This window comes from Desmodus rotundus, chromosome 10 (genome assembly GCF_022682495.2).
Source record: "Desmodus rotundus isolate HL8 chromosome 10, HLdesRot8A.1, whole genome shotgun sequence".
Taxonomy (NCBI): domain Eukaryota; kingdom Metazoa; phylum Chordata; class Mammalia; order Chiroptera; family Phyllostomidae; genus Desmodus; species Desmodus rotundus.
This window is the reverse complement of record NC_071396.1, coordinates 71,656,513-71,676,297: the sequence shown is the minus strand read 5'-3', so window position 1 is coordinate 71,676,297 and position 19,785 is coordinate 71,656,513. Positions and strand designations below refer to the sequence as shown.

The window sequence follows — 19,785 nt, the reverse complement described above, 5'->3', positions numbered from 1 at the left end:
ATAAACACATAGATGCCTTTTGCTCTAATGTGGCACTTTGGACGCTGTCTCAGTAGAGAAATCTAATTGCCATAATCACCACCTGCTCCCATTTGCATTTCAACGGTGCCACAGAGCTCAGCAGCAGAATCCTAACAGCTGTTTCAGATAATGTGACTAATTTTCAAATCCCATCTTCCTCGTTTTATTTCTCCCCCCAAACCCGACCCAATCTGTTGCAGTTGTAAAGGTGCTTTACCAAAATGTATTCCTATTTCCTAATATTTTATTATATTACTGTCTGTGCTGAAACCCTCTTATTTTAAGAGTCTCATGCTCTACCGACTGAGCTAGCGGGGCATCTGAAACCCTCTTATTTTAAAGATCAATGTTTAGGCCTATAGTTTTACTTTACCTAACATTTTGCTGAAAAGTTTTTTTAAGATAATTATAGGTTTATGTACAGTTGTAATAAATAATTGAGAGATCCTATGTGTCTTTACCCAGTTTCCCCCGATAGTTACATTTTACCAAACTACAGCATAATATCACAACCAGTACATTGACATCGGTACACTCCACTGATCTTGTGTAGATCTCCTAGTTTTACTGCACTGGTTTGTGTCTGTGTATGTTTACTTCTACTTAATTCCATCACCATCTAGGCTCACATTTCCACCCCCTCAGGATACAGAACATTCCCGTCACCACAAGGATCTCTCTCCACGCTCTTTGTAACCACCCCCTGCTCACCTCCCCAAACCTCCCAGCCTCATTCCTAACTCCTGGCGATGACTAATCTATTTTCTGCTTCCCAAATTTTGTAATTTCAAAAATATTATGTAAATAGCACCATACAGTATGTGATCGTTCAGGATTGCCTTTTCCACTCAGCATAATCCCTTGCAGATTCATCCAAGTTATTTCAGGCATCAATAATTTGTCCCTTCTTATCACTGAGTATTGTGCTATAGCACGGTCATACCTATAAGGGTTGGCCTGGTAACAGTTTTGAGTTATTATGAATAAAGCTGCTAGAAACATCTGTGTTTTTATATGAAGATATAAACAGGTTTTTATGTGAACATAAGTTTTACTTTCTCTATGACAAATGCCCAGGAGTGCAATCGTTGGGTCATATGGTAAAGGCATGTATCATTTTTTTAAAAAAAATTGTCCCCCTGGCTGGTGTGGCTCAGTCATTTGGAATACTGTCTGTAACCAAAGGGTTGTGGGTCTGATTCCTGGTCCGGGCACACGCCTGGGTTGTGGGTTTGACACCCAGTCAGGGCACGTATGGAAGGCAACCAGTCAATGTTTCTCATATTGATGTTTCTCTCTCTCTCCCCTCCTTTCCTCTCTCTCTAAAAGCAATGAAAAAATGTTCTCAGGTGAGGATAAATAATTTTTTTGAAAAAAATCACCAATCTGTTTTTCTGAGTGGCTGTACAATTTTGATTTGATTATACCAGTAATGTACAAGTGATTCAGTTTCTCTGCATCCTCACCAGCATTTGTTTTCACTATTTTTTATTTTAGCAATTCTGATAGTTGTGTTATGATTTTTCAGTGTGGTTTAATTTGCATTTCCCTGATGGCGAATAATGTTGAATTTATTTCACATTTTAAATTCAATTCTTGCATTTTTTGTTCCTAAAATCCAGTAATTATAAGGAAAACAACTAAAGCTCACAATATACAGGGAAAATGATATCCTTCTATATATTCTTCTGAAGAGCCTTATATCATCACTTGTTACCTCTTCCATAAGAGTATCTCCTAAAATTGTATAGATTAAGAACTTTGTTTTCTTTCCATGGTTAATTAGCATTTCTCACTGAATTATTCTACATATGCACTTCAAAAAAAATATGACTCAAACCATTGCCATTAAACTTACCCAAGTGGACCAGGGATATGATTTTGGAAACTGTGATTACTTACTGTGGTTAAAACTTTTAGCAAAACCAAGCAAAACTAAATACCTTAGATTCAAGGAAAACTATTAACCACACTGTAGATCTGAGCGGTAGATCACAAAGTATTTTCACATATATTCTGTCTCTTAATGCTCACTATGACCCAGTGAGATGAATATTCTGAACCTCACTAGATGAGGAGAATGGAAAATAGTTTGAAAACAAAAGCAACCCTGCCATGGTTGAGCTTAACGGCAACAGTGGCCACATGTTTACCAACGAAGAAACACAGCTGGACGAATCCTGCCTCTCACTAAGTGCTTAGATATGCCTTGTTTTATCACCCGAGTTCCAATCAGCCATCATATGTCTTCATTACCATTCTGAAGTGGGAAAAGGTTTTAATCTACTACAAATACCCATGCCCCTATGACTGGTATGTTAAATTTGTTTTAATAAAACAGGTTAAAAATTATGTTCATTGCTTTTCAGAGGTTACTGTGGAGCCAGGAAATATTAGTTTATAACTAATGGAGAGAAATCAGTTTTCAACTGAAATAGAGCCTGTAGACATTCATGGAGCAGCTTGTTTCCCCTCAAAGGTAAGGTAGTGAATAAGACAGCCTATTTTCTACTAGGTGTGAGAGGTCGCTTCTTTCTCCAGTTACATTTGTCATACAGTTATGATTGAGCATTTTTCTCCTCTTGTAATTTTAAAGGTCTCTGGAAAGAGACTAAGTGGTCTACATGTGCCCACATCAGACAAACTTGCATCCTGATGCTTGACCCAAAATATTAAGATGATTGGAAAAATGACTGTATTTTTAACCTTGTATTTGGCTATTCTGAAGTCAAGCATAGGCAGCCATGGCATAAGATGACGGTGGGATGTATCTTTAAAAAAAAAAAACAAACCAGCAACAAAGTTTGAGGCACCAGGACCCACTCCTAGAGTGGAAGAAGCAGGGACAGGAATGCTCCATGCTTGCTTACCTTGCCTTCCTGGATGGTGACCACATCCGGGAGACCGCCCATCACCCGGGCGCGATCTGCAAGTACAGGCACTTCTGGTTAATCACTGAAATATTGAGCATCAGCGATTACCCTGACAAAACCACTCCAGGGAACTAATTTTCCAATTTAGTCTCCCTCTCTTTTCAATTATTTTATACCTGCCTGTAACATGCAAAATTAAAAAATGATCTGGCGATGCTGAATGTTAATCCTTCTTCACACACAGAACTCATATGTGCAGCTGCCTCTATTTATGCCTAAAATATCAGCTTGAGATTGCTTTGTTGGATCAAGACCTGCTCTATCATTCTCATGGCTATTTTCAGGGCTGGCCCTATTGCAGCTCAGTGGGGCTCAGCTCGAGGAGGCAGAGCAGACCTCTATGGCCAGCCTCCAAGCTCAGCGTGGCCTCTTTTATGGGCTTTCCTATGATTAAAACGGTTGCATAATTGGAAGCTTTATGCCAGGGAGAGCTGGAGGCTTTTGCAGATGTGGGTTTTCTTTGAGGTCTTCTTTACAACCCTTCCCTTTCTTATCTCCTGATAGTTCTTGGTAGCGCTATGCAGGGCTGCTATGCATGGCCATGGGTATAAAGGCCCCTAGGTGAGGGTGCAAAGCACAGCAAAGGTGCTGAAATCCAGCGCGGACTCCCCACCCAAGCCATGTGCTCTGTGTCTGACTGCTTCAGCCCCGGGGAAGGACACCTTCTCTGACTTACTCAAAGTCTCCTGCTCTGGCATTAACTCAGTGGCCGCCACTGTCTCATTTTCAGGCCTACTTTATTAATATGTGACTCTGGATCCATAATTCTACAATGTCCTTCTCTGCTGAGTCAGGCTAAAGCTTTGACTAGTGTTGACTGCATTCTGTTGATTCCACTGCACTGTATGAGTCCAGCCTGTCTCCTGTGCCACTTGATGTGTGATATTAAGCAAGTCACTTCACTGTGTGGACCTCAGTCTCCTCATCTGCAGATGGGAGGGGGGTGCATTAGACATGTGGGCAGCGTCCACGGGATTCCTCTGAGGGGCCTGAGAGGAGGTCAAGATGGGGTATTGAGTCAGGGAGCCAATGAAGATAACTCAGCCTTTACCTGTTTTATATATTGGGTCTGTGTGGAAGATTTTGTTTGAATTAAATGTCCCGTGGTTTGTAAAAGTTTAAAAACATGAAGCTAAAAGAGTTCTAACATCTCTTCCAGCTCTACACTCCTGTGACCCAGTGATCTTAGGGAAATGCTCATGAACTAGAGGGAAGGTCGGGCTCCTTGCCCACAAGAGAGTTCAAGAATAGGGAGTGGCTGTCAACTGCTGTGGTCCTGGCTTTGCTTGTGTGTACAGGAGCAGGAGGAACATACTCAGTGCCAACAAGAAAAATGCCCTGTTGCTTGGACACTCCCCAGCACGTCCCTGGTGTGGGCATCTGCCCCATTTGCCACCAGCAGCCACCTCGCAAACCCAGGGCCTCAGCAGGGAGAGGGAAAGAGCAGAGAGGGCGGGGAGGACAGCAGTACATGGCAAAGGTGAAAAGTTCCATCCTGATTGACGTGGAGCCACCGAAGGGAAGACAGATGACTTCACTTCCTGCTCCTCCCCCTGGTTCCATTCCGTTCTAGCTGAGGACAAACTCTACAGTCTTAACCCTCAACAATTTTCAAATTCTGCCTCCCAAACTGCAAAAGAACCTGAATTATTATGGCAAATTAGCCTGTGACTTCTGGAATGCTATAAGATTATCTGAGTGCTTCTGGAAACATCTATGTGTGAAGCAAACAGATGATAGAACTTAGTAGCGAGCTCATTTCTGGGCAGATGTGACAGTCTGGCGTGTGTTCACTCGGACTGTGTCCAGTGAACTGAAAGGCAGGAAGGCCGTGCTCGCCGTCTTTTCTCCCGCAGGGGCTCTCAGGAGCGGGTGGAGGGCTGGTTGGAGGACCAGTGCCAGGATTTACCTGGCGTCAAGTTTACAAAGATTATTTCCTTTATCTCTAATGTATGTAAATGTTTCTGATACGTTGTGCCTGCTGCAAGTGATTAACCATCTACTGTATGAGGTGCAGCCCAGAGATTTCCCCAGATAGCCTGGCTCAAGTTAAGAGCTGGGTGACATTCTTATTCCGTAACCTGAGACCTTCTTTTCATAGACATTCTTACTCAAGAGGCTAAATGAAAACATATGTAGAACACCTAAGGTTTTTTTTTTTTTTAAGGAAAAAAAAAAACAACTTTAACTCTCCTCCGTCTGAAGTTAGAATAGAAAAATAAAAGTTATGTTTTGAAACTATGCCAGGAATAAACAGGCAGGGGATTTACTTACTTTTCTCGGCAATGGCAGCTTGTCTGTGGTTGACAGAAACGAACAAACATAGAAACAAAGAAGAATTTGGTTTTAATGTTATTTCAGAGCAGCTAACCTTGACTGCATTTCACTGCCTCAGGGAGAGTCGGCTGTTCAACAGAGTGCTGGGAAGCACCGCTTTTACTGCACTTGTGGGCATGAAAGACCCTCTCTGTCATTCAGATGGGGAAGCAGCACACCCCATGTTGCAGGGAAATTAATGCATGCACATGGCATTTGCTAGGAAAAAAGACTTACTTTAATCTCTGGAATTCGGCAAAGGCTTCATCATATGCTTTAAGGGGAAAAAAAGAGAAGTTAGAATTTTCTTACCCAGAATTGGCCACACACAAGGGCTGATTAAAATTCATACCATGAGGCCAGTGTGACTGGTACAGATACAACTAAGCTGATTGGATAATATCGCACCTATGCATTCACTCTACAACTTGATGGACTTAACAAGCAAATACTTTCTAGGTAGAAAATATGAAATATTGGATTTTAGAAGACCTCAGTTCTGAGAGACCTCCAACCCTTCAAACAAAAGGCAAAGAATCAGCTCCATCAAAGATAAAATGGAAATAACAGTCTGTTTCAAATAAAAGTTGGTTGTCTAATAAGCATTGTGAGCTTCCAAAAGGCCTTTCTCTTATCGAATCATCCCACGTATCATGGCCTCCTAGCCAGACAGTTAAATGTTTCTGTGTTACGTGGCCTGGCCCACGTACTTGTATTAAAGAGCACAAGGAGTTAACAGCAGCCGCAGCAAGCGCCAATGCTTGCCTGAAGCAATGTTTCTCTGCTGTGCAGAGATGAGATAAAGACAGTGAGACCGGGAAATGAGAGCTATAGAGTTCTGAAATAATTTTTTCCCTGAGTCTGCAGAGTAAGCGGCTCTGAAGCCTTCAGGGGAAAAGGCAGCTTCATTTTGAAATCTCTCTCACCTTGCCTTTAAAGAGCCCCAGTGGTTTGAGAATCATAGTATTTTACATCTAGAAAATGTTCATATAATACTAGTCAGACTCCCCTCCTTTTACAGATGGAAAAATAAGCAGAAGGTCAGAGTTAACGACTCTGGAGGCAGACTAGTGTGGAAGAAAAGGGGCCACGTGTGAAACCTGACAAGCTCAGGGGAGGCCTGCGTGGTAGCCTTACAGACTCAGAGACCGAAACTAACCACATAGGATGGTCCGAAATTAAAACTTTCTAACTAAAATCAGTTCATAGCGGGTAGTCATGTCCTGGGCCAGTATTTTTCCCTAACAAAGGTCAACTTTTACCTTAACTGAGCCTGTCGTCTTTTTGCATCTACAGTAACATACCTTTGGAATGTCAAATTTCCTTTCTCTGGACCCACCCTCTCCTTCCCTTAAAGCACAGGCACTGCACCAGAGGGGGATCACAGATCCCCTCATGGTTATTGTCATCACGCTAATTGTTGACTGTTAATTATGTAAAAGATGTGTCTATCATTTTACTTTTTATCCAATCCCAGAGGTCCCCCCGCACTTTCCTTCCTTCCACCTCCCTCATCTATCATCAATGGATGTCATGTAACCCACTTATGCCTCCTCTTTTGATTGTAATATATAAAATAAGGTGCAAAACTGCCCTTCTTCAGATCATTTTCTCAACTCATTAAGGTTTTGCTTCTGGCAATTGTCATCAGTTTGGCTCAAATAGTCACAAAAAATTCTACAGGGTTCAATGTTTCTTCCATTGACGCTAGTCAGGCTATCCACACTAAGAGTTCAGTACTATTGTTTTTGCCCTGCTGTTCTGAGAAAGAGACGGGCGCGGGCGAGCCAGTCTGCGTTTCGTGGCAGTGTCAAGGCGGGTGGAGACAATACACAGCCTTTGGAGAGCAGGTTAGTTAAGTAAGCTCTGATGGGCCAAAGAGTAAAAGAAAAAGTTTTTAAAGTTTTAAATTTATCTATCCACTTCTTATTTTCCTTTTTCTACTGTGTTTAACGGTATCAAATGGACTGCAGAAAAAATCCTCTCACCACAGGATGTGACTCAGGCAGTGTGGCCTGGAGGGTGGAGTCCTTGGGGACAGCCACTCCATTCCCTGCAGAGAACCTTCAGCAAGCGTTTCCTGTCTTCATGGGTGGGCAGGGTGAGGTTAAAGGACTCAGCACAAAACAACTCAAGACAGGGTTGAAAGGCTATTCTCTAAATTATGAATCTACTCTCTGAGGATTAAAACACTGGGAGTTACTGCATATTTAGGTTGTATTTTAATATATGAAGAAGTGGAAGAAAAAGGCAGCCCCAAGCTTTTCTGGTAACTTCATACAGACTTTTTTTTTTTTAAGGAAATAATAAATAAGGTGAAGAGTATAGTACCAGGAGAGAAATGGCACAGTGCTTTTAATTTTTTATTTATGATTGTGTATGTTTTAACTTTTAAAATTTTAATTAATAGTTGTATGTCACCTTTCATCTATGTTCTTAGGTGGAAGCCTTTTTCCATGTCTCTTGCGACTTTCTTCTGTTCCCTATTCTCTCCAGAACCCCCCATTCTTTCAGCAGATGACCAGGAAATCTGAGGCCATAAGAATCTGACTTTTACAACTTTGTTCTGTTCTTCTCAATATTTGTCTTTGCTTATTCACTTTTACTCCCACTTCTGCCCTGGATCTCCAACATTCCGTCCTGCATAACTCTGATACATCAATTATTCCCCTTCACTCACATCTTCAATCCTTCCAGCTCAACTGATTTCTTTGACTCCACGAACATGCTTAAATATCAATCACCATAAAACTATGCTTTTTCTGTGTTTGTTCTTGCTCATGTGATTATAAATCAATCTGCCCCCTTTTGGTATACGTCTTAAAAGAGTAGTGCTTACTTTTCAATAATTCTCCACTTATTGAAATTCTTGTTTCTACCACGATGGCTGACTTGAAACTGCTTTATTAAAATCTCAAATCATCTTTCAACAGGAAAACATAATGGCCTTTTATCACTCTTCATTCTTTTTAAAAAGCCCACTCCTCTATAGTAAGTAAAATTTCCAGAATACTCATTTACCTTCTCCAGAAAGATCCACTGTCTTCTGGTGTCCCGTTTTGCCATCAAAGAGTTCCATTACATATTTCCCTTTGTCATTTGGAGTGGGCTCATTGATTTGCAGCCAGATCTGCTGCCCAGTGACCCCACTTTTAACTCTGTCTGTGTACTTAACAGCAGTTCCACTGTTCAAATTAAAGGAAACATCATTATTGTTTGCTCTCATCTAGAGCTGACTTTTACTTTGTCTTTATTGACAGTCTTACCAGAAAGTTTTACAGGCTTTTAAATAATATGGGATACAGATTTGTTTCCAGCCAAGATGGAGGCATAGGTAGATATACTTTGCCTTCTTGCACAACCAAAAGAAAGATAACAACAAATTTAAAAACAAGCAATAACCAGAACTGCCAGAAAATCAAACTGTATGGAGGAGGTCTGACAACCAAGGAGTTAAAGAAGAAACATTCATTCAGACCAGTAGGAGGGGCGGAGATGGGCAACAAGGGCGGAGAAGACGTGTGGCGAGGCAGTGGCTGGAGGACCCAGAAGGCGAGGTGGCGGCTGGTGAACCAGGCAGTCCCACACTGGCATGCAGTTTTGGATAAACTGGGAGGAACTAGGGATCAAGAGACCACACAACCCAAGGCTCCAGCATGGGAAAATAAAGCCACAAAACCTCTGGCTGTAAAAACCTGTGGGGATGATGGCAGTGGGACAAACTCCCAGCCTCACAGGAGAGTTCATTGGAGAAACCCACAGGGTCCTAGAACATACAAAGCCCACCCACCCAGGAATCAGCACCAGAAGGGCCCACTTTGCTTGTGGGTAGCAGGGGAAGGGACTGAAAGCTGGCCAAGAGCTGAACAAGTGGCATTGTTCCCTCTCAGACCTCTTCCCCACATATAGTGCCACAATGCAGAGACGTGGGTTGCTCCACCCTGGCGAATACCTAAGGCTCTGCCCCTTACGACATAACAGGCATGCCGAGACAAAAAATATGGCCCAAATGAAAGAACAGATCAAAGCTCCAAAAATAGAATTAAGCAATGAAGAGATAGCCAACCTATCAGATGCAGGGTTCAGACCACTGGTAATCAGGACGCTCACAGAAATGGTTGAGTGTGGTCGCAAAATAGAGGGAAAAGTGAAGGCTATGCAAAGTGAAATAAAGGAAAATGTACAAAGTACACACAGTGATGGGAAGGAAATTGGGACTCAAATCAATGATTTGGTGCAGAAGGAAGATAGAAACATTTAATCAGAACAGAATGAAAAAACAAGAATTCAATATTTTGCGACCACACTCAACCATTTCTGTGAGCGTCCTGATTACCAGTGGTCTGAACCCTGCATCTGATAGGTTGGCTATCTCTTCATTGCTTAATTCTATTTTTGGAGCTTTGATCTGTTCTTTCATTTGGGCCATATTTTTTGTCTCGGCATGCCTGTTATGTCGTAAGGGGCAGAGCCTTAGGTATTCGCCAGGGTGGAGCAACCCACGTCTCTGCATTGTGGCACTATATGTGGGGAAGAGGTCTGAGAGGGAACAATGCCACTTGTTCAGCTCTTGGCCAGCTTTCAGTCCCTTCCCCTGCTACCCACAAGCAAAGTGGGCCCTTCTGGTGCTGATTCCTAGGTGGGTGGGCTTTGTATGTTCTAGGACCCTGTGGGTTTCTCCAATGAACTCTCCTGTGAGGCTGGGAGTTTGTCCCACTGCCATCATCCCCACAGGTTTTTACAGCCAGAGGTTTTGTGGCTTTATTTTCCCATGCTGGAGCCTTGGGTTGTGTGGTCTCTTGATCCCTAGTTCCTCCCAGTTTATCCAAAACTGCATGCCAGTGTGGGACTGCCTGGTTCACCAGCCGCCACCTCGCCTTCTGGGTCCTCCAGCCACTGCCTCGCCACACGTCTTCTCCGCCCTTGTTGCCCATCTCTGCCCCTCCTACTGGTCTGAATGAATGTTTCTTCTTTAACTCCTTGGTTGTCAGACCTCCTCCATACAGTTTGATTTTCTGGCAGTTCTGGTTATTGCTTGTTTTTAAATTTGTTGTTATCTTTCTTTTGGTTGTGAAAGAAGGCAAAGTATATCTGTCTATGCCTCCATCTTGGCCAGAAGTCAAAAGACAGTTTCTCTGCTTTGCTAAAATAAATGTTTGACTTTTTAAATCTCTGGTTAACATGCATAATAGTACCTTAAATTTGTAAAGCACTTTATGGTTTACAAGGTACAATTAATTTCATTCTTTCATTGGTCCATCAGTGTTATGAGAAAGAACAGGCATTATTAAGTGAGAGCCAGAAAATTAAGTGATTTGCTTAAGATCCAAGGAAAGATAGGAGCAAAGTCCAGACTAAAACCCATTTCAAGTTTTTTCCCATTGATTCACATACCTACATAAACACAGTGAAGACAGACCTTGACTCCTGAATCTTTCATAGGCATGTGGATACACAAAACACCCATTTAAATGATGAGGGCAAATAAAGTAAAAAGTTTATGCCTTGGCAGTTTAACGGTTGGTTCAAACTCAATGTCCTAATTTTTTGAACAAATATCCTTTTAGAGGTGACGTGTAAAGCTTTTTGATTGATGATTCAATTAATTTATCCTCTCATATTCTTCAGACTGACATATTAGAATGTCTTAAATGTCACCGAGGAATTTCCTGGAATTTGATCTATTTTAACTTATAATTTCCTACAATATAGTGTGAAAGAAATTTAACAAAAGAATGAAATCTCAAGAATTCTACACTGGAATTTCACTTTTCATAATTTTTTAGAACTCAGGAAATTAAGAGTAATAAAAAGAAATAAAACATTGTTCTACATAACAGGAAAGTCATTTTAAAGAAAACACAAATGATTGCTTTGTGGGACCCAGCTCTGGTTAAATACTAACGTAGACTTTTAATGTTTGTTGAACACAGGGGAGGTCCCATGACAGGGGCCTCTGGAGCCAGGTTGCCTGGGCTCAGCACTCCCTGCTAGTTAGCTGTGTGAACTCAGGCAAGTCAGCTCCCCCAGCCTAAACTTCCCGTTCGCTGAAGTAGGATGTACCCATGCCAAAGAGCTGGGTGTGTTAAATGAATTCATACATCTAAATGGCTTGGAGCAGTGCCAGGCATATTGTAAATACCCACTGAAGGGAGGATGTAAATGAATAGTGTTGCCTGCCTCCTCCTGGGGTGCCACAGTGGGTCTCACAGGGCTTTGGGAATGAGTGTCAGCTGCACCCTAAGTGTGGACTAAAGTGACTGTGCCCCACCAGATTTCTATGTCAGGCTGCTGCTCCCTTTAAGCTCAGGAAATTTCAAGGAAGCACAGAGGTTAAGGATAACATCCACAGTATAAATGGGAGAACTCATTTGACTTAGAAACCTATTCTGGCTCTTAAAATCCCAGTGCTGAACTTCAGTGGAATCTCTCTAGAACTCCACAAAGGAAGCCTGGGATGAAAACAGATCTTCAGGCTCAATTCGGTTCAAATACATTTTTCCAAAGTGATTATGAGCTTGCCAAAGCCTTCCACAGGTGGTCAAGACATATGCTAACGATCAACTATGCTAATTGCTATAAACAACAACAATAACAAACTTGGACACTTCTCTGAATTAGGCTTCTTTGGTGAATGGCCACTAATTCACATAATGGGAGATTTGGTGTCTCTTGGTGCATGCTGCTTCGGTTTTGTTCCAGATCATAGCCTGGGTAAGCTGTGCGCAGAAAGAGAATCAGAATCTGGCTCTGGATGCCTGCAAGGCAGAGAGAAGCCAAACACAACCGTCTGAAGGTGTAGGTCACATTATAGAGATGGCCGTGAATTACGGTACAACCCAGATCACAAAGAGGGACGCTCTTAGCCATCACTGGCCTCACCCTGTGTGCTGAGGGAAAGTGCTAACGCGCACTAAGGGACTGAATGGCCTGGGTGCTTCAGTCCTACACTCATCAACATCAGACCTGAGAAATAAGTAGACTCCTTAGCTGAGAATAGAGTTCCCACTTTTCTTTCACTCAAATGGAGAATTTCTACATAGCAATTAAGTGCCCATTTACTTACTTGTGGGACCAGTTCACTTTCAGATCATCCAGGTAGTAAGTAACAAAAGAGTACAGCCGGATGCCCTCAGCTATACTCTGGATTTTCAGGTCTGTAGCAGACAAAGCTGAAAGAAGAAAAAAACATATTTCATACACCTGTAGGCCCGACCAGGAGAATAATGAAACACTGTCATGCTGAGAACATGTTAACTTACCTATTTTTTTACATATTTCAGTCATCAGTTCTTGAAAGGCTGTGGATGAAGATTTATAGAAAAAGCTTTAGGAGAGAAATGCTCAGTTTAAGGTCAAATCTGAACTGTTTGTCAGCATTGTGCTCTGAGAAATATTCTGCCTGGTGAAGGGTATGGGGCACAAGGTGACTTTGTTGACCAATTGATTGTAAGTGTTCTTGGTGTGAATAACTCAATTTTTATGAAGTTGTAACGGATCCTTGCTCTTATTTTGATATTTTCCCCTGTAATTCTCTATAACTTTCATCATATTTACATTGTAGACAAAGAGCCACAATGAGATTTCCAGGAAGTTTCTTGGTTTTAAGATTCTCTTCTTCGCAAGTTCCAGGAAGCCTTAGTTCACATTAGAGGAAGTTTTCTTATCTGTGTCATCAATTCATAATGAATTAACCATCTGTTAACCTCATATTTTGCAGCCTAATAATGCTTTTTGCCAATAAACACAGTTAGTCCCATCTCCACCAAGAGGAAGGTAAAATCAGACTCAGACTTCTGCTGTTTGTTAGCAATGCTGTTAAAGATCTTGTTCAGGGGAAGTTTGTGGGTCACAAAAATGTCTTTGTTATCATGATATATTCTTCCTTAGTAGTCTCTGAAAAGTGGAAATTGCTTTTATGCTCTGCTAATAACTAAAGGTTTAGAGATTCCTATATAAATCTTTCTTGTCACCTTTTAATAGTAGATTAATTTGCAACATGTTTTCCACAGTTTTTGATCCTGTAGCATTTTTTAGAGAGTTGAAAAAAAAATGATTATTAATATTGAAAACAAATCCCTAGTGGATTGTGGTCTATAAATTCTTTGAGGATCAAAATTACACTTCTGATTTCTAGGAAGACTAAAAGTAAAGTATTTTTTTAAAAAAAGTAACAGTAGTTCACTTTGCTGCAATTTCCATTAAAGTCTGTGGACAAACAATCAGCGCGACTTTGATTGTCAGCTCGGCCTCACTCGTAACTCAGGTAACCTGTACACAGGGTACACGTGACAGACGCCGGCAGCGGGCGGACTGACCTTCATCCACAAGCTTCAATCTGCTCTTATCTTTTCCTCTGTCGTCTTTCAGGACAACTTCATAGATGCCAGCATCTTTCTTGGAAAACTAAGGGAGGGGTAGATATGTCACATTGCAGCTTATCGTAACCTCAGAGTGTAGTGTTTGCATTTTCAAAGCCCTAATATTTATAGAACTGCCATAAAAACACACTCCAAACAAGCACCTAACCTTGTGAGCAATGAACAGTTCACAGATAAACCTACCCATTGCATTTAAAATAGCAGTCCTGATTTTTCATCCTCTAAGGCTATAATTGATTTGAAACTTGAAGTCTTTATCCTTTACTCTGCCTCCACATTAAAAACTAATGATCACATGCATTTGCAAGGTGTGCTCTTTTAGACAAAAAAAGGAGATAAAAATCTATGCTGAGATGAATATGACTCTGATTGTACTTTAGGGAGCAAGTTATGAGGCCTCCCTGCCACTCACCTATACACAAAAACAAGTAGCTCAGAGAGGCCAGAGTTGCGATGTCTAGCCAATATTGGTTAAATATGTGACAAATCCACGCATATCACAAGGTGAGAGAAGCTTTTGTGTTCCTTATAGCTTGCTTTTAGTTAAAGTCAGGGCAGGATCTTTGGAGCAGTTAGAAATAAGATATTACAAATGCCCAGGGCACAAGAAGGTAGAACCTAGTCTCTGTTTTTTGGGGAGGAAGTAGGGTACAGAACTAATACATTACATTTCACATTTATAGTCACCTACCTCTGTTATTAGCAGGGTACATATGCCATCTTTAAAGTCATGCTTTTCATCCACCGATATCTCCCTGTCATCTTTGTACCACAGAATATGGGTCTCCTTCTTAATATTTGCCACCTAGAAGAAAAACTATAATTATACTTCTTGAAATAAGGGAATGCTACTCTTGTGAGTGTTGTTGATGTGGCATTGGACAGAAAAAGAAGCACTAAACTTAAAGTCAGAAGATGCTAATGGCATTAATTCAAAACAATTTTAAATGATAGAGTTTAGAATAAAGTAGATACAAGTGGACAAACCTAAATCAGTAGCATCTCTGTTTCTAGCAGTAAAAATTAACTTTAACATCATCTAGTGGACAAGAAAAGAAGGAATAGGATCATACACACTGACACACAAACAGACTTAAAATAAAAATCTGAAAAACACAGGAAGAGACATTCCATCAGATTAAAGTACAGTCTGTCATGTGATAAAGCAAACGGCTTTATCAGATTATAGAAAAACTAAGTCACAAAATACATATCTAAATGCTTTTTAAAAGATAAATGAAGCTTTGAAAATAAAGGTGAAGGGGAATTATGTTTACATTTTTTAAAAGAGATTATACATTTTCTTTGTTTTTTTATAGTTGTATTTCTTCTTTGGGAAATTGTATGTATATTTGTCCAGTTATTCAGTAGGGTCTTAGCAATCATTTTCTTTTTCTTTTTTCTTGATTTTTATGGTCTTTATTCTTTTTTAATTGATGCATCACTTTCACTTTTGTTCAATTATAGTTTACATTTAATAGTACTTTGTATTAGGTTCAAGTGGACAGCATAGTGGTTAGACAATCCTATACTTTACAAAGCATTCCCCTGATATTTCCAGTACCCACTGGCACCATACATAGTTATTAAAATATTATTGACTATATTTCTTAGGCTGAACTTTACATCCCCATGACTATTTTGTAACTACCAGTTTGTACCTCTCAATCCCTTCACCTTTTTCCCCCAGTCTGTCAACCCTTCTGCCTTTGGCAAAACCATCAGTCTGTTCTCTGTATTTTTTAGTTTGTCTGTTTTGTTTGTTCATTTATATTGTTCTTTAGAATCACATATAAGTGAAATCAGATGGTATTTGCCTTTCTCTGACTAACTTATTTCACTGAGCATAATACCCTCTAGGTTCATTTGGTAAGAGTTCCTTCTTTTTTATGGCTGAGTAGTATTCCATTGTGTAAATGTACCGCTGGTTTTCTATTCGCTCATCTACTGATGGGCACTTGGGCTCCTTCCATAGCCTGGCTATTGTAAATAACATGGCAGTGAACATAGGGGTGCATATATTCTTTCGAATTAGGTGATCTTCTCACATTCTATTTTATCTTATTTCACTTGTATCAACTGTTAAACATTTATCTACTTCTTACCTTGCATTTCAATAGTACATTACATTCACCAGTCACTTCCCAGCTCAAATACTCAGCAAAATGTGGGCCTGTAAAATATTAATCATATCAGCAATCACTTTATTAGTCATGAAAGCAAAATCAAAACTCATTCTTAAATTTCAATGTGATTTATATTTGAAGTGAAATTTTTAAAATTCAAGATTTAGTTTTTAAATATTTAAATAGATACCTATTTAATAATACATATTTTCAATTATTTTTTATTTATAGAAGTATTAACATAAGTAATAATATTCATTTTAATTTGTTATACAAATAATCTTGGCATATTTTGTTCAAGAAACTGAAGCTTTTTTGTTTATTCACTGATTGTTTTTACCTTGTTTCCTGATCCATTCTTGCCGCTGGAATTCAGCTTCTTTCTGGAGCTTTTTATAAACTAAAAATTGAAAAATAAGAAAGTAAGAAATTGACTGGTGTGGTATAACTGTACATGACAGTCACTGTGTTAAGTGATCTATACTCATTATAACACTCATTCATCATGACCACTTTATTTGTTTTTAGTCTTCATAGCTAAAGGAATAGACTTCGAGAAGTTAAATAATTTGTTCAAGGTCATGAAGCTAGAAAACAGTGAAATAGTATCGGACATTGTAAATGTAGAGATCTGGCCGGCCTTTCCATCGCTTTGTTAAATGCCATATTTTAAATCTTGGTTATTTCCACAGGGGCTTATGGCAGCTGACATACAATCTAGTTGTGATGTATGATTGATTAATTTGGCATGCTCTAATTTTTGCATATGTTCTTCTTAATTTAAGTAATTTAAAGTAAGTACACATCATAAGATAGTATCAGTTTGTTTCTGAGACACATATACAGTCTTGGCTGTATTGCAGTGTCCTTCACTGGAGAATTTTAGTAATAACTATTTGTTTAATATGAGATCATTTGTATGCAGTCCTGCCTGTAGACCAAGGATAAATTTGGTAGCATTTAAAATTAACTTTCACTACTATGTAATGAAATACTATGGAAAGTATTAACTGAGAATTGTATTCCAAACATGGGAATCCAAACAAAAACAATTCCCTCTACCTTTCGCATGACCGCATGGTGCCATGCGATGCTTGCATTAAAGGGAGCAACAAAGGCTTCCAGTCAATGTTCCACAGAATTCTTACCATCTCCAATGAGAACCAGAGTAGAATGGCCAGTTGCCCTTCCATCTTGAAGCTGGAAAGTGTATGTTCCCTCATCTACGTCCAGTAGCTTTTCCATGAACATTTCAATTATACCAGTGTTTCGGTCAATATGCATCTTATATTTCTTCAATGTGAAAAGGGAAAAAGAGAAATCAGTGAGGTAGATAGGGTGATAATAAGCCTGATAAAATAAATACAAACTCCAAAGAATCATAATTTTAATAAAACTTATTGTTAACATTTTTTAGATGAGCAAGTTTTTAAAATCTAGTAGCCAGAAAAAGGAAAGTATTGTGGAATATATGGCCTTGACCAGAAATGATTACTAAAAAGACTGAAATTTAATTTTAAATATAAATAAAGTTTTGTTATCCCAAGTCACAAAATGTTATCACAAAGTTGTTCTTAGGTTCCCATTTACATTCCAGATTACCTTAGTCTCAATTAGCAGCATAATGCAAAACTGTAAGGCAGCATGAGGAAAGTGTTTGTCTCATGACTGCTATATTTCTAGCATCTAGCAGGTAATTAATAAATATCTGCTGAATTAATACTTGAAAAAAATGCTTCCAAAGCATTTGAAATCAATTTGCTTCTAATGAGCTGAAATTGCCCTGTTAGACTATATTTATTGTATCGTGTTGCTTGGGCAACTTTTTTTTTCAGTGTAAAGATAAATCTTAGTCCTTGGACATATCAGGACAAGTTCTATAATGAATTTGAATTAATGAAGTGTTCCTATAAAGTGTCACAGAATGAAGACTCAGATCTGGGATTCACTCTGTGGTGCCATCCAGGTTCTGGAGCTGCCCCAGAAGGAAGCCAGTGTCCAACAGAGCCCACGATTTTGCTTAGCATTCTCCTACCTTCCTTGTTTTCCTTACTCCCTACTCCTGGGAGTACTTCCCCATAGATCACTTGAAAGAGAGACTCAATTACAGAATCTCCTTTCAGAAAACCTGACGTAAGACTGTAACTGTATTTTCCACCCAATAAAATGCTATGATTAGAACCAACTGCAAAGACAACTGTGTGTGTGTGCACGGAAACAGGCAAGTGTGGGTACACACAAAGGGGAGAGAGCCTACACACACATGTGCATGAGTTCCCTCAGTGGTGGTGGCGGCCTAGTGATGCCAATACCGTTTTTCCTTCGTCTCCACTGGCCAGGTGGCGATCACAGCAGTCTGTGAGAACATGTTGCAAACAGGGAGGAGAGGGGCCCCAGTGGACCCATGTGTGACTTGTTCCGAATCTACACACAGTTGCTACATGAGTTGAAAAGAAATATACTGCATAGCCATCTATTTGTTATGTTACTCATTCTTCCCCTCACTAATGAATCCTCAATGTCTCAAAAACAGATCTTGATCAAAGGAGAACAGGTTGTTAATAGCGGCCACAAACCATGCCTCTCCCCCATCACTTTAGTCTCCCATTTATACCTGTGATAACACAGGTGGGAGCCAGGGCTCCTAAACCCAAGTTCTTTTGTCCCACCAGGCACTGGCCTGATCCTGGCTCTACTGATGTCTGGGGAAAGCAAATAGAGCCTAGATTTGTAACTCTTTCTAGGGAAACTGTTTATGTTAAAAACAAGGGAGATATACACGAAGATATACATAATCATCTATGTAAATGAGACACAAAAAGACATGCACCCACAGAAGAGGAGAAAAAGACCAAAAAGTATGTATTAATATGTACCTCAAAAAGTTGTGAAAATCTGTGATTTGTCTGAGTCTTTAATGTTTTTTACAGTACAGATGTATTGCATTTTTAACCAGAAAAGCAATAAAGGTACTTTTACTGCATTTTTCTCTGAGCGATTGGAACAATAGAGGCCATTTCCTCCCTATGAAGAACCACGTCCCTGCTGGGGTTCTGATGTACGTGAGTTCAGGTCAGAATCTGGGCTCCTCTGCCTTCTCAAGAGCAGCTATTTTCATGGGTGATTATACTTCTTAATTTACCTGGGACAGTTTTGGTTTATGACTCTTGTCCTGGAAAAATTAGTGGTACACTCTTTCATTCTCAAAAGTGCCCCAGTTTGAACAGTATGATACAGTGAATTTGCTTTCCTCTACATTTTTTGCATGTGAAATTTAAACTCCCCACCCCCCACACAGTGATTTTCATAATGATTTGCCTGCAGTCTAACAGGCTTCCCCAGCACATTCTATAATAATGTGTTTAGAAATATAAATGTGTAAAACCTACCGGCCCTTCAAAAATTTCCTTATCATTAAATATGAAGTTGACTTTGGCATTGCTGGACAGCTTCTCAGCCTGCATCCAAAACCGGACCTGGCCTTTCTCCAAAATTTCAACAGCCAGCTCTGATTTAGTTGGGACAGCTATGAAAAATAAAAATAAAAATTATATTGGTAACCAGCTGTATTGATACAGATTCTTCCAACAGTGAAAAAACACTCAGTGGAAATTGCAGTGAGCACCTTGCCTCTTGGAAGGCGTGGAGGCCGTGTGAGAGTGTTGTAGGGCAAGCACTATATTGAGGGACAGACGATTGGGTTCTAATTCTGTCACTCTGGGCAAGTTGTTGGCCTTCCCTGAGTCACAGATGTCTCAACTATAAAAATGAGGAGGGTGAACTCAAATCCTGGGGTCCTTCAGCTAACCTTTGTGACTCTCCACTATGGCGTTGGTTAGGTTTATTTAGGAACTATACCAAAGTGTGATGAAAAGTGTCTTGGGCTGGCCTCAGGAGAGCTGCGGCCTAGTCCAACATCAGCTACTAACAAACTGATATTAGGCAGGTCGCTTTGCATATCTGGACCTCATTTGACTCATTTATAAATGAATGAAATTGAAGTGAACA

The 19,785-nt window shown here is 40.1% G+C and overlaps 1 protein-coding gene across 2 annotated transcripts in view; it reads right to left on the bottom strand.

Annotated features, from left to right (window-relative positions):
* Window positions 1–19,785, bottom strand: part of MYOM1 (myomesin 1) — a 131,161-nt gene that overhangs the window by 917 nt on the left and 110,459 nt on the right. For both annotated transcript variants that reach the window (XM_024580417.4, XM_045187957.2), the window contains 12 exons: window positions 19,167–19,303; window positions 16,926–17,070; window positions 16,118–16,177; window positions 15,757–15,824; window positions 14,343–14,456; window positions 13,589–13,676; window positions 12,533–12,571; window positions 12,337–12,442; window positions 8,292–8,455; window positions 5,508–5,544; window positions 5,229–5,251; window positions 2,892–2,947 (listed from right to left, as the gene is read on the bottom strand). In XM_024580417.4, the coding sequence (XP_024436185.2) occupies window positions 2,892–2,947; window positions 5,229–5,251; window positions 5,508–5,544; window positions 8,292–8,455; window positions 12,337–12,442; window positions 12,533–12,571; window positions 13,589–13,676; window positions 14,343–14,456; window positions 15,757–15,824; window positions 16,118–16,177; window positions 16,926–17,070; window positions 19,167–19,303 (1,037 nt within the window). The remainder of the gene's footprint in view (window positions 1–2,891; window positions 2,948–5,228; window positions 5,252–5,507; window positions 5,545–8,291; window positions 8,456–12,336; window positions 12,443–12,532; window positions 12,572–13,588; window positions 13,677–14,342; window positions 14,457–15,756; window positions 15,825–16,117; window positions 16,178–16,925; window positions 17,071–19,166; window positions 19,304–19,785) is intronic.